Raw genomic sequence first — 13,637 nt, 5'->3', positions numbered from 1 at the left:
TTGCCGAATTACATAAGGGCCAACTGGATTTGTTCCGTATCAATTTTGGTGAAATTATTCTTCTACCAAAGGTTTCGGACGCGGAAAGGATCCAGCAATACAGACCTATTTGCCTTCTAAATGTATGTTTTAAAAAATTTACAAAAGTTGCTACCATTCGACTTAACTCAGTGGCAGACAAAGTGGTGCGTCCTTCTCAGACTGCTTTTATGCAAGGTAGAAACATCCTAGACGGGGTGGTCACCTTACATGAGACAATTCATGAGATGCACCGTAAAAAATTGAATGGGGTAATACTCAAGATCGACTTTGAAAAAGCCTATGATAAAGTCAAATGGTCCTTTCTTCAACAAACCCTCAGGATGAAAGATTTTTCTGAAGAATGGCGTGCTCTTATTAATAACTTTGTTTTTGGTGGTAGTGTTGCCATTAAGGTCAATGATGACATTGGTAAATACTTCCAGACCAAAAAAGGGTTGAGGCAAGGTGATCTCCTATCTCCAATGTTATTTAACATTGTGGTGGATATGCTTGCAATTATAATAGAGCGCGCTAAGATCGATGGTCAAATTAAAGGTGTAGTCCCCCATCTGGTTGATGGAGGCCTGTCCATACTTCAGTATGTCGATGACACAATACTTTTTATGGATCATGACTTGGAAAAGGCAAGAAACCTGAAATTAATTCTTTCAGCTTTTGAGCATTTGTCCGGTCTCAAGATTAATTTCCATAAAAGTGAATTGTTTTGTTTCGGTGCAGCCGTCGACGAGGCCAACCTATATGCTGAATTATTTGGCTGTGGGATTGGTTCTTTTCCAATTAGCTACGTGGGTATTCCGATACATTATCGGAGACTAACGCTGGCTGAATGGAAAATTGTTGAAGAAAGACTTCAAAAACGTCTTTCTAGCTGGAAAGGCAAATTGCTATCCCTTGGTGGAAGATTAGTTCTCATTAATTCGGTACTCACAAATATGGTACCGTATATGATTTCTTTCTTCCGGATACCAAAAGGAGTCTTGCATAGATTGGATTATTTCCGATCAAGATTCTTTTGGCAAGGGGATAGTGAGAAGAAAAAATACCGGTTAACTAAATGGAGCGTTGTATGCCGTCCGAAAGATCAAGGTGGACTTGGTGTTCACGATCTTGAAGTTAAGAACATGGCTTTGCTTGGTAAATGGCTGGCCAGGTTGTTAACGGAGGATGGTGTATGGCAACAACTATTGCGGAAAAAGTATGTTTGCTCGAAGGCGATCTCTCAGGTTTTTTGGAAACCAGGAGATTCACATTTTTGGGCTGGCATCATGGCAACTAAAAAGCACTTTTTCCCATTTGGTTCTTTCTCCATCAAGAATGGGGCAGAGATACGGTTTTGGGAGGATCGTTGGTTGGGAACAACCACTCTTCGTGAACAGTATCCAGCTTTGTACAGTATTGTTCGTTATAAAGGGGATACCCTGCAGAAGGTGATGGCATCTTCTCTCCCCTCTATGACGTTCAGGCGAGACCTTATCGGCCCCCGACTAGTTGCTTGGAATGAACTACTTGAGCGGTTAGGTTCAGTCCAGCTGGGTCAGGGAATGGATGAATTCCGTTGGAGTCTCACCAAAAATGGAATATTTTTGGTCAATTCCATGTACAAATCATTATGTCTCTCTTCACAACCGGTACTAAATAATAAATACATTTGGAAGATGAAGATACCACTCAAAATTAAAGTTTTTGCATGGTATCTTCGTCGAGGTGTGATTCTTACTAAAGATAACCTTGTAAAGCGCAAGCTGGCAAGGTTGTACGAAATGTGTGTTCTGTCACGAAGATGAGACAATAAAACACCTTTTCTTCAACTGTCGAGTTGCCCGATCTATATGGTCAATCATTCAGATATGTTCTACCTTATATCCCCCTCGTAGCATTGCAAATATTTTTGGCAATTGGCTAAATGGGGTGGATTCTAGATACAAAACAATTATCAGAGTGGGAGCGATTGCGGTTGTTTGGTCGCTTTGGCTATGTAGAAACGACAAGGTTTTTAATGACAAATCTTCCTCTCTTATGCAGGTAATCTACCGGTGTACGGCTTTGCTCCGTTCATGGTCGCCACTTCAGCGTTTGGCGGATCGCGACCTCTTTATGGAGGTGTCTACACGATTGGAGAATACGGCCACCGAGTTTATTTCCCAACATGGGTGGCTGCATAATCGGAGGATTGAAGGCAACGGAGCGTCATAGTAGTTGGCCTTTTCTTTATTTCACTCTATGTATCTTTTTGTCGATGATTTGTGGACCTTTTAAACGGCTATGTGCATCCTAGTTATGCAGAGATTCAGGGTGAAAACCCAAGGTCTGACCTTAATTGGTTGTGCCTGGCAATGTCCTTGATGGAGGCATTTGTTTTGAGAGCGGGGACTAGTCTGTAATTCAGGTGTTGTCTTGGCGGTGGATGTATTGCTGTTGTTAGGCCCGAGATACTGTAGCGGGACTTTTCTTTCTTAGTTTTCTTTTCTTGTTTTTGGCTGTGTGCATCCGTAGTGCCATTAGGGTGGTGCGTTGTTGCAGAGGCTGGGTATAATTGGTATCTTCTTGATATTAATATATTCCCTTTATCGAAAAAAGTTATGCAGAGGCTGGGTGTATTACTTAAAACCTTATAAGTAATAAAGCGCCCCTTATCGAAAAAAAATAAAGTCATAAACATTCTATGGATTCTCGAGGGGATGTTGTTATTGCGGGGCTCCTGTATTACCCACTCTTTTCTTTCGAGACACCATATTTACCCATTCTATAAGGTATCTGAGTGCTATCGTGTCAGCTATGAAAGACGAGGTGTTTCTGTGAAAGCGTGAACCACACCCTGTTCTGAAAGAATATAGTGGGCTTACAAATTGACGAGCAAGACAAACGGGGAGATACAATCTTTATACTATGACTTCCAATTATTCCATGAACTATATACACAGGCATACAGATGAAGAACTGGCCTGTAATTATAGTAATGGCAGTAACTCTGAATGCATCACGAGCTGCTGGGAATCTTTTCGGTAGTGTAGACTTATCTGATTGACTGCCTATGAACAAACCTACAGACTACAGAGGGTAGGTTCACCCGATGAATGACTGCATGTCAGGTAACCGAGCGTTGCAAACTACAGTACCAGTTGAGGCGTTGAGAAGGAAGCAGCATATCATAGCATGGACTCAACCACTATAGTTACGGCCTTTGGGCCCCCTCGCTCCAGGAGAGAAAGTGCAAGATCATGCTCGTTCCATTTCTGTAGCCCCGAGGCCAATTTCTGCAGCGTCTCGAGCTGCACTTCAGGGATCCACGTTGGCACAAAGTCGACAAGCAAACCCACGAAACAGAGAACATATGTCCTCCATGTGGCCTGACCACAACCAAGATCCATGTTACCCTCCATTACCTTGGCCATAAACTCCAAGTGCCTACCTACAGCTTGTCGCCTCTTTGTTGTGTGCACTGAGATGTAATCTGGGGAGTCTACTCCAATTCCCCAGATGCTGGCCCCAGACAAGATGAGAACAAATGCCAAAGCAAATCCTTCAAACATGCTGCAAAGTGGCCCTGCAGAACCCAGTTTCGTATCTCCTGCTGAAAGAAGCAAAGTCGGTACAATCTGACTGTACAGGAGATGGATCAACTTCACCCCACCAGCATGACAAAGCATAGTTGCTGCAAGTAATGCTATCTGCTCTACTGAGGATGATGCAGAAGACAGTGGCATTCGACCTGACATCAGACGAGAAGCTCTATCACAACCACATTCATTTGCTAATGCACGGGCTCTCTCCATGACAACCTTGAAGATCTCTTCACATACGAAGTTTTTGTCCATAAACATCCCACAAGATCGCATGTAAAGGCATCCGGGTGACAAAGAACGCCGGGAACCTCTTTGACCAGGAGTCTGCCCCATCAGACTAGTGACTCCTCTGTTCGCTAGAAAGCAAGACCGTCCATTAACCAATGGCCCAAGAAAAGATGAGAAGCAACTCCTGATAAGTTGACCCACTGCATTGTTATCTCGGGTAAAAGGGGATTCAGAACATGTGAGGATAATATAGTCATGCCACCGTCGAACTTTCTGTGACCACAGTGCCCCTACAACTGACATGCTAGGCCATGAACTTGATGTAGCAGAAATTTCCACTCCGTGGCTAATGATTCCTTGCAGGTGATTAATTTCCTCCATCGTAACCGTTATAGATAAGCTGATAAGAGCTGCTACTGGTAATGGAAGCATTGGCATAACCGGTCCTGAAGGGGGTATACATTGATCATTAGCAATTCCATGATATGAGGGTTACGTTCAAAGAGCTTCAGTTGTTCTCCAATAATGTTATTTATATTAGAGATGAATTTTAATGATCAAAGGCCTTAAATTAAGATGATTGCTGCTGCCTTACTCCTGAAGGTATACCGCTCACTTGACATTTAGGAGCAAAAGTACAGCACTGAAGAGGATAGTGAGATAACTGATATATATACCTAATCCTTTGTTTTTTTCGATAACGGGAATATATTAATATCAGAAGATACCAATTACACCCAGTCTCTGCAACAACGCAATGTCCTAATAACATTACGATGTACACAGCCAAAAAAGGAGAAAAAGAAAACTAAGAAATAAAAGTCCCGCTACAGTATCCCAGCCCTAGCAACAGTAATACATCCACCACCAAGACAACACCTGAAATTCAGACTCTTCAAAAACAACGCCTCCAAGAAGGGAACAGTGCACCAGCGCCGTCGTCGCCGGATCAAAGATCTTAGGTTTTCACCCTGAAGATAGTCTCAGATAGTCTCTGCTCTTAAAACAATGCATTCAACAAGGACATTGCCAGGCACAACCAGTTAAGGCCAGACCTTGGGTTTTCACCCTGAAAGGTAAGACTCCGAACTTCACATGTGCTGCCGCCCCCACTTTCATACCACTATTGCAAAGTCCGGAACACCAAGCAAGCCCCTCAACAGCGCAAAGACTTGAACCTTCATTAGCTAGTCCTCCAATCCGGCCTACATGATATTCTCTTCTTCTGACTTCACCATGGATCAGCTGTCACTTGGTGTCAACACAGAAAAAAGCTTCGCGCAGCACCCTCCAAAACCAAACGGTCGGAATAAAAGCATGGGCGCGCACGACCGAATACCACCGATCCAGCAAACTCCAGGCAATAGAAGCACTGTTACATTCGCCGGCGGCGCCTTCCGGAACTCAACACTCCGGCCAGATCATGAAGGGCAGGCCTCCGGCAGGTCTTCATCTTCGCCCAAGAGAGACCCTAGGACTGCCGCTTTTATTCAGATCGGGCCCCCACGCCGGCGACCATCCCAGATTGGCCATGGTTGCCGCCGGAGACACCAATCAAATCGCGCAGTCTGAAGACACCGCACATGCCTGGGCACCGCCGCAGCCGAAAGCCAGCCCTCCACCGCCGTCCACCGAGAGGCGAGGAGAAGGGGACCTAAGGTTTCCCCTTGCAGCCTGCCCCCACCCCTCCCTCCGCCGCTGGGGCACTCCTCCACCTCATCATCCATCATGCCGTCACCGAGCCAAGGCCAGGCGCCGCCATCGAGGTCCCCGACGAAAGGGCCGCGCTCCGGCCCGAGGAAGACGACCCACGCCCGACCTCCTCGCGCGAGATGACGAAGAATCCCCGCCGCCGCTGGCCGGCCTTTGCCAGACCGCGCCCCCTGGCGGCAGCGAGGGAGGGGAGGGGGAGAGGGGGGAGGCAGCGACGGCGACGGCGGGGTAGAGTTCCCCCCGGCCGCCACGCGGGGGCGGCTCGGGAGGAGGACGGGAGGGTTAGATCTAATATCACCTAATCCTTTGTTACAAGTGTTGTACTGTGTATTTGTACGAAAGCACAGCCACGATTAGGCATAAACCTATGAGTACATGGGTCTCCAATGTGCATTTCCTAGAAAAGTCCACGTAAAATTTAATACGTATCATTTAAGAATCATATGTTTGTTTACATTTAAAAATCTAAAAAATTCTGTGACATCTAATTCAGGAGAGGGAGTATATTATATCTCCACTTGCTATCAGATCAATCTTTTGGGATAGTTGGTTGGGAGTATCTAACAAGTTTTATATGCAAAAGGTCAATAGACATCAGAGGTGAAAAAACTGAAACAAAGTAGTCTGTATGTAGCAAACAGAACAGAGCCATCTGCATAAGAGATAGATAGAGAGCATACGTGGCTGTGGAGAGATGTTGATATGAACACCAGCCGATGCAAGAACTTCCTTTATGTCAGACTCAACTTCCATAAGAGTTGCCGCTGGACTTGGCCAGTCAGTACCGTTCAACATAACTGGCTTCCATAGGCCACGGGTAATTTCTGCTGAAAAGAAGCTGACAATAGCAGCAATTGAAGCAGGCAAGAAATCCACAAGATCTCTCAGACCTGCAATCATCAGCGATGGTATGTGATAGCAAATATGCAGGGATTAAGTTTAATAAATAATAACCTTTTGCAGTTTTTAATTTATCAACAAATATCGTTTGCAGATAACTGAAACTGGGGAAATGAGAAACACCACAACAACTCTCCCCAACACGGGAACAGCGTGTTTCAAGAAACAACCGCTCCTGGAGGTTCATGTTCCAGTTGCGCGCCGGCGTTTTCCATCACTCCCCTTCCCTTCTGATTGCCGTCATGGCGTCGCGAGGGGGAGGGGAGGTCTGGTCCTCGTTCCTGTGTGTTTTAGTCCTAGGTTTTCGAGGTTCATCTCTCAGCATCATGGTGGGGCAAATGCTGATGATGTTTTTAGGAATAATGGTCTCCCAGTCCATGCCCCTGCTCGCCGGAGGTGTTGCTGGTGCCCACGAGAGGCTTGTGGAGTCCAAGCTGTTGGAGTGGCTTCGATCTGACGCTGCATCGTGACATGGTGGCTGGCATGGGCTGCTCTTGGAGTGCGGCGGTCTTGACTGTTGCGTGTTTGCGGAAGACGGTGGGGGATCCGTCCGTCTGAAGGGCGGGGTGGCGCTGGCACCGGATCCACCATTGAAGAGGCTAGGAGGGCTCCTCCGGCCGATGTTCCTTATTGGGCTAGATCTAGTCTTACGGGGCTAGTGGCTATCGCGGCTCGTTAACGCCTTATGGCTAGGGGTTTCTTCAGCGTCAAAGAATGGAACAACTGCTGGTGCTCTTCTTCTCCGGTGACGGCGAAGGACGTATGTGCTTGGTAGTTGCCGAGATGGCAGTTTGCCTATGGGCGTTTGTATCCTCCTTGTGTTCTGTTGCTTGTATGTGTACCAACTCTGTATTCTTATGTTTATGATTACAAGTAATGTATGCGTACATCCTCAAAAAAAAACCTGGGGAAATGAATTATACTTCTACAAAAGCATAATATAAATCAACAACCATTTAAAAATATTAAAGGTCCATATAACCCCTACACCTGGTGAGCAAATCCTACTTAACCCCCTGAACTATAGAACCATACATCTTAGCCACTGAACTTTTGGAATTGGAGGCACTTAACCCACAAGTCCTGGTTACAAAGGTAGTTTTGCCACATAGACTGTTCAGATGGCCAAGTTTTGCCATGATTGCGAAATATTCTATACACATCACCCAGCTAGGCATAGCTGAACAAATAAAAAATAAGATCTATAACATCACACTCTGCAACTTTTCTTCTCTCATCCAACCAAGATTTTGTTCTTTATGACTAAGTGACTAATCATCCAAACATACTTTAGTATGCTCTAGCGTGACAAAACCAGCTTACAATACCACCTTACATTGCAAGACCACCATCAGGAGATTATGTCATCCCCTTATCCAAAGTTTAAGTGTAGTCAAGATCAATACAAATTTCAGAATCTTTATATTCTATCTTAGAACTATGTACTAGTCAAACGATCATACGAGAGTATCAACTAACTAAAATGGTTTCCTGTGTGGACACACAAAGAGAAAAGCTTAATGCCAACCTATATGTGTTTATTGTTTGATAATCCAGAATTCAGGATTTTACATGAATATTCATAGCATTGTATTTTAAAATTTAATTTACACTAATAATAGGTCTTGAGGATATATGAGTAATTTAAATTTAAATTATGGGACTAATGCAATGACTAGTCTGCCAAGTTGAAATGCCGAGATTAAAAGAAAAGAAAAAGACAAGATTCTATTTTTATTTTCTTATGAAATTCATTCAAGTTTCTACCAAGGCAAATATGTGGGACTATATAGGGACAGAAGAGTTAATTCTCCAATTTGGAGGCATTTATAAGCTGTCCAGATTAGTAAAAAGTTATTGGCACACTGAACAGTATTTAAAGGAAAAAAAATCTGGAAATAAACTTATCATTAGATATAAGCTGGATACTTGTAATAATAGAACGAATATAACCTGTAATCAAATCACGAGAAGAAAGCCCCCCATGTGCACATGCAGTTAAGACAGTCTCAAGTACAAAAGGAACAGCTTCCAGAATTTCCCATGCAGTAACAGGCGGGCCTTCGCAGCCATCTTCTTGTATACCGACAGGCGAGCCACTCATACTTGAATTTGACGTTGCTTGTGGACTGACAGACAGGTTGTCAACTTTTGTCATTTTACGGCATACAATTCTCAGTATCTTGTTTGCAAGTTGGGGGATGCTTTTCCTCTCGTAAGCACTAGAAATAGTAGAGGCTATGCAAGCCTGATTCTGGGAATACCAAGCCCTTAGCTTTGGAAACGAATCAATATACACCGGTTTTTGAAATAATGGATCAAACTGAAGCATGCTCGCCATACAACCAATAGATAAATTTTCCAAAGCAAGACGACTATTACGTAAGAGCAAGAGGTACTCTAAATTGAGCTCCCAAACAGAGACTCCATATCTAGATAGAGCATTCTCGATAGGGGGCCTATGAAATTTCCACAAGCGAAGAAGGGACAGGAAAGCACTTGAGAATACTGAGTACACAGAAACATCTTCGAAACTACAACTCTTATGATCAGATTCAGGTAAGGATCCGAATATTTCACATATAGGCATCAAAATAGCAGCTAATTCCGGTACCTGAAATCAAAATGTTCTTAGGTCAAAGGTGTTTGGTATCTGTGCCTGTCTATAAAAAACTGTGTCCACAAATTGCACACATGTATACATCAGACGCAATCCAGTATATCAAAAATCGCTCTTAATGTTAAACATAATTCTCAAACTGAACAGAGGCCATCAGCGTCATGAGAACTCTTACCAAGCCATACATTGAGAGGATATGAACAGTGTCAAGGGAAGAAATCCCACATAAGAGAGCATGTAGCATAGGCATGTGATGAGTATAGTAGCTATCCGATCCAGAATCTAGGGAAATCAATGTTGACAGCAGCTTAAGCACCATTCGGACAACATGTTCCTAGTGAGCAAATGGTGGCACAGTGAATAGATGTAAGAGTAGTATATAGGATACATCTTTTTTCAAACTGAACAAGGTACAGTCTTTCTGGCTGCTGCAATATATTCATTTAGAATAGAATCATACCTGAATGTTCCACCCACGAAGAAAGGATGCACCACATAGAATCTTAGAAGCTGCCAACTTTTCCTCTTGTGACCCACTTACTGCAAAAGAATGCAGTTTCTCCAATTCTGACAAACTAAGATAACAGAACAGCAATATTACCATCAGTCATGCTAGTGAACGAGCATAATCCAAAATATACATGCTAAATTGTATTTAAAGTAATAGAGAGCTATGATTTGTCACCTCGAAGCAGGTATAACAATAAGGACATCCTTGAGGCCCATAAGTGGAGACCCTTCCATCAAAGCTCGCCAAGGAGATTGATGGACAGGAGAGAAGTCTTTAATGGGAACAACATAGCCGGGAAAGAAATAAACCGATGTATCAACTAAATTTCTAGCTACACAGGCTTCCACAATAAGATGTTGCATATTTCCCACTGCAATTTGGAGCATAATTACGAGATCAGTTTCAATGTTTACTACGAAGAAACTGCATAAGAAAATGATACTAAATGTAGAAATATATGTTACAATAACCTGCTTTAATAGAGAAACTATCTCTCAAACTGTGAATGTTCTCACTCCCAGCTTCCAAACTATATACAGCAACCGCTGCTTTCGTGGCTGCACTGTTTGCTGCATGTAAAGCTGCCGGAGGGGTTGAAAGAAGACCAAAAAATTGCCCCAGAACATGAAGAGAAGACACTAATTCTTCTCTTCTAGCGCAGGCCACTCCCCGTTCAAGACAGTCAGCATCTTCCTTCAAAATGGGAGCAATAGCCAAAGGAACAATAGCTAACAACATGCATAGACGAGAATCAAGATGAGGAAATGGTCCTTCCAGAGTACCTGGGTCCTAGTAAGCATATGAAAATTTTGTATTAAAGAAAATGCACTAGCCTTCTATTTTTTTAAAGTAAAATATGTAAATCAAAGTTATCTCAACTCTCTGTACAAGCCGCAAAGCTGAAACCCATAGAGCTTGAAAGGTCTCTTGCCAGGTTGCCCGATTAAGTGCTTTGAGCATCTTGGCCAGTTCTGCACAACCAAATATTGCAAGTCTAGGAAAGGTTGTATGATGGTTCTATAGACATAAATGCAAGAACAGATTATCAATGTTATTAAGTGCAGATATTCAAGCACCTGTCAGAGCTTCGATCGAGGATATGGCATGCAGATATTTACCATCCATCACGTTCTCCATAAATAGGTCAAAAGGAATCCAACAAGAGCCCTTTCCAGTTCCAAACATATTGCATGCAGCTGAGCTGGAGGGCTGTGTACCAATAAGAACTCTCAATAGTCTACTCCTGCCTAATTGATATCCTGTGCTTCTAACCTTCTGTATATGTGTCATCAAGTTATCCAGCAGAGTATTTCCAGATGCAACATTGTTTGGCTTAAGGGCACCTGTAAGCTGAAGTCTCTGAAGCAAACTTTTGAAGTTTTCAGGTCTACCTTAGCACATCCAACAATGAAACAATGTTTTCCATCAGCATAAAATGCAAATACATGAAACAATTTATATATGAATTCAGCAACAGGGGACAATGTGTTCCAAACAATTTGAAACCTTCAAAATGATACCTTGCAAAAATATTACAAGTGAATTAGAAAATACTATTTTCCTTTGTCAAAATTAAAAGAAACTATGCGTCACAAGCTAATAATACATTTTTACATTCGAAAACTTTAGAAACATAGTATAGATTTTCATTTCTGATGAAGCAATTGCTATGTGATGACAATAAAACCATTTCTTATTTGAAAAAAAAAGTATGTGAAAGAAGCAGCAGCTTTAGTACTGACATCAGGCTAGCTGAAACTTAATGGATATGAAAACGATGTAGCACAATTTACAAGATTTGGTCAACTTCATAAAAAGGATTTGGCATATAAAGTATCTAATGTCATGATAAAAGAACATCAAATGCTATCCCAAGGGTTGTTTAGACATCGGGTCCACAAATTCTAATTAAAACATAAATGAATCAATATGAATATGTGAAATAGAAATTTTAGGTAGGGAGTTTGCAGTTGGACTTATACAGGCTTCTACTCAGTAGAATCTACAAGACAATAAAAAAAGATAAGCATACGTGTTAAGATAGACAAGCCGAAGAAAAACTTGGGCATTTTTGTTAGCAGTGATCTTCTCGACAACTTCTAGAGCCATAAGTGTATTGTTTCGCCTTAGGTATTCACGCTGCCCATCTCTTTTGTCAGGCAGACTCCCCTTGCCATCTAAAGCCCTGTGCTTGTTCACTTCAATCGCATGCATATTTTCATGCTCCTTATTATAGATACTTGGAAAGCCCGAATCTTCCAAAATAGAATCAGTCAATATGTTGATAATACTCAAAACAAAAAGAATAACAGTATGTCCAAAATCCATTTGCTGAAATCCATATCTATCTGAAAGCTGCATAGCATCATCAGTAGATTTGGCTATCCTGCATCACCAATGACGAATAATAGTTAGCAGTATTTTAGAACATTATGCGCCTATCTAAAAAAATTAATAACTACATAAAACAACTAAAATAAGCTTTTAGAGCATCTCCAGCCGTCTCCCCGACGAGGTCCCCGGCAGCCATTTTTTACATCCGGACGGCGTTATTCGGCCCAGCCGCGCCCCCGGCTCCTTGTTTTCCCCGGATTTGGCCTTTAATCCATCCGGAGAGCCCAGGCCATCCCCGGCCCCCCGGGGTGCGCTCGGGGACTCCGGACGAGAGAAAAGCGGGGACGGGCCCGCTCTGTCGGCGAGAGAACACACGAACCCACCACTTTGTCGACGCAAATCCCCCCTCCCCTCTCGTTGCTCTGTCGCCGTCGGCACCACCCCTTGCCAATCCGCCGGCCGGTTGCCTGAACTCCGCCGTCCCTCCACCCAGCAGCCTATATTCCGCCGCCCGTCGTGCCCTCTGCCTATATTCCGCCGTCGGGCAACTCCCTCGCGTCGCGCCTCGTCGACACGCCCGGCATGTGTTCGTCCAATTGCCTGGCCGAACATGGACTCCGACGAGGAGGAGGAGGAGCAGATGTTCGCCGAGCTTTTTGAAGAAGAAATGGCAGCCGCCGCCCAAGACGAGGAGCACATGCTGACCCTAGCTTGCCTGTCCAGCTTGTACGCCGAGTCTGCCATCGATCGCCTTGGTGGGTCGGCACCAGGTCGCCGGAAGTGCAAGTCGAGGCAGCGAATGGAGGGCTATTGCATGCTCTATGCCGACTACTTCGCCGACGACCCATTGCACGGTGAGGTTGTTTTTAGGCGCCGTTTCAGGATGAGCCGGAAGCTCTTGCTGAGAATTGTGTATGCCCTTCGAGAGTACGACTCCTATTTCAGATGCAAGTTGGATTGCACCGGGATGGCAGGGTTTTCCGCCCTCCAAAAGTGCACGGTTGCTATGCGGATGCTGGCATATGGAGCTCCTGGTGATTCTGCCGATGACTATCTTCGGATGGCGGAGTCCACCACCCTTGATTGTTTCTACCGGTTCTGCAGGGCGGTGATAGCCGTGTTCGGGGACATCTACTTGAGATCACCCACTGTCAAAGACACTGCTAAGATTCTCGCTGTCAATGAAGCTCGAGGATTTCCAGGGATGCTTGGTAGCATTGTTGGAAATGGAAGAACTGTCCGTCCGTTTGCCTGGCAGGGAACGTACAAGGGTCACAAAAAAGGCTGCACTGTGATACTTGAGGCAGTGGCTACCCATGATCCCTGGATTTGGCACTCCTTTGGTATGCCGGGATCAAACAACGACATCAACATCTTTCAGTGCTCGCCGATCTTCTCCAAGCTTGTTGAGGGTCATGCTCCCCCGGTTAACTTTGTGATCAATGGCCGGCAGTACAACAAGGGATACTATCTTGCAGACGGTATCTGTCCAAAGTGGGCAACATTTGTGAAGACTATCTCAAGCCCCGTCCTCCCGAAGGAGCTGGAGTTTGTCAAGGAACAAGAAGGTTGCCGAAAGGACGTCGAACGTGCATTTGGTGTCCTCCAGCAGAGATTTGATGTAGTCCTGTTCCCCGCTTTGACTTGGTCAAAAGATCAGATGTGGAAGATGATGAACTGTTGTGTATGCTTACACAATATGATTATCGAGAATGAGCGAAAGTAT

General features: G+C 44.1%; 1 protein-coding gene across 2 annotated transcripts in view; it reads right to left on the bottom strand.

The window, feature by feature from the left end:
* Nucleotides 1–2,805: 2,805 nt before the first annotated feature.
* Nucleotides 2,806–13,637, bottom strand: part of LOC124649696 (mediator of RNA polymerase II transcription subunit 33A-like) — a 12,821-nt gene continuing 1,989 nt past the window's right edge. The window contains exons 3-12 of one of the 2 annotated variants that reach the window (XM_047189283.1): nucleotides 11,610–11,963; nucleotides 10,654–10,964; nucleotides 10,457–10,548; nucleotides 10,048–10,366; nucleotides 9,752–9,947; nucleotides 9,527–9,641; nucleotides 9,242–9,400; nucleotides 8,400–9,060; nucleotides 6,227–6,436; nucleotides 2,806–4,279 (exon numbers count right to left, since the gene is read on the bottom strand). In XM_047189283.1, the coding sequence (XP_047045239.1) occupies nucleotides 3,189–4,279; nucleotides 6,227–6,436; nucleotides 8,400–9,060; nucleotides 9,242–9,400; nucleotides 9,527–9,641; nucleotides 9,752–9,947; nucleotides 10,048–10,366; nucleotides 10,457–10,548; nucleotides 10,654–10,964; nucleotides 11,610–11,963 (3,508 nt within the window). In that variant the 3' untranslated portion in view covers nucleotides 2,806–3,188. Of the gene's footprint in view, nucleotides 4,280–6,226; nucleotides 6,437–8,399; nucleotides 9,061–9,241; nucleotides 9,401–9,526; nucleotides 9,642–9,751; nucleotides 9,948–10,047; nucleotides 10,367–10,456; nucleotides 10,549–10,653; nucleotides 10,969–11,609; nucleotides 11,964–13,637 lie in introns of those variants that run through there. The other variant, XM_047189284.1, reaches the window with a different exon arrangement.

This window comes from Lolium rigidum, chromosome 4 (assembly GCF_022539505.1).
Source record: "Lolium rigidum isolate FL_2022 chromosome 4, APGP_CSIRO_Lrig_0.1, whole genome shotgun sequence".
In the NCBI taxonomy this organism is placed as follows: Eukaryota; Viridiplantae; Streptophyta; class Magnoliopsida; order Poales; family Poaceae; genus Lolium; species Lolium rigidum.
Note: the sequence above shows the minus strand (reverse complement) of the source record. Positions and strands in the feature narration are given on the sequence as shown.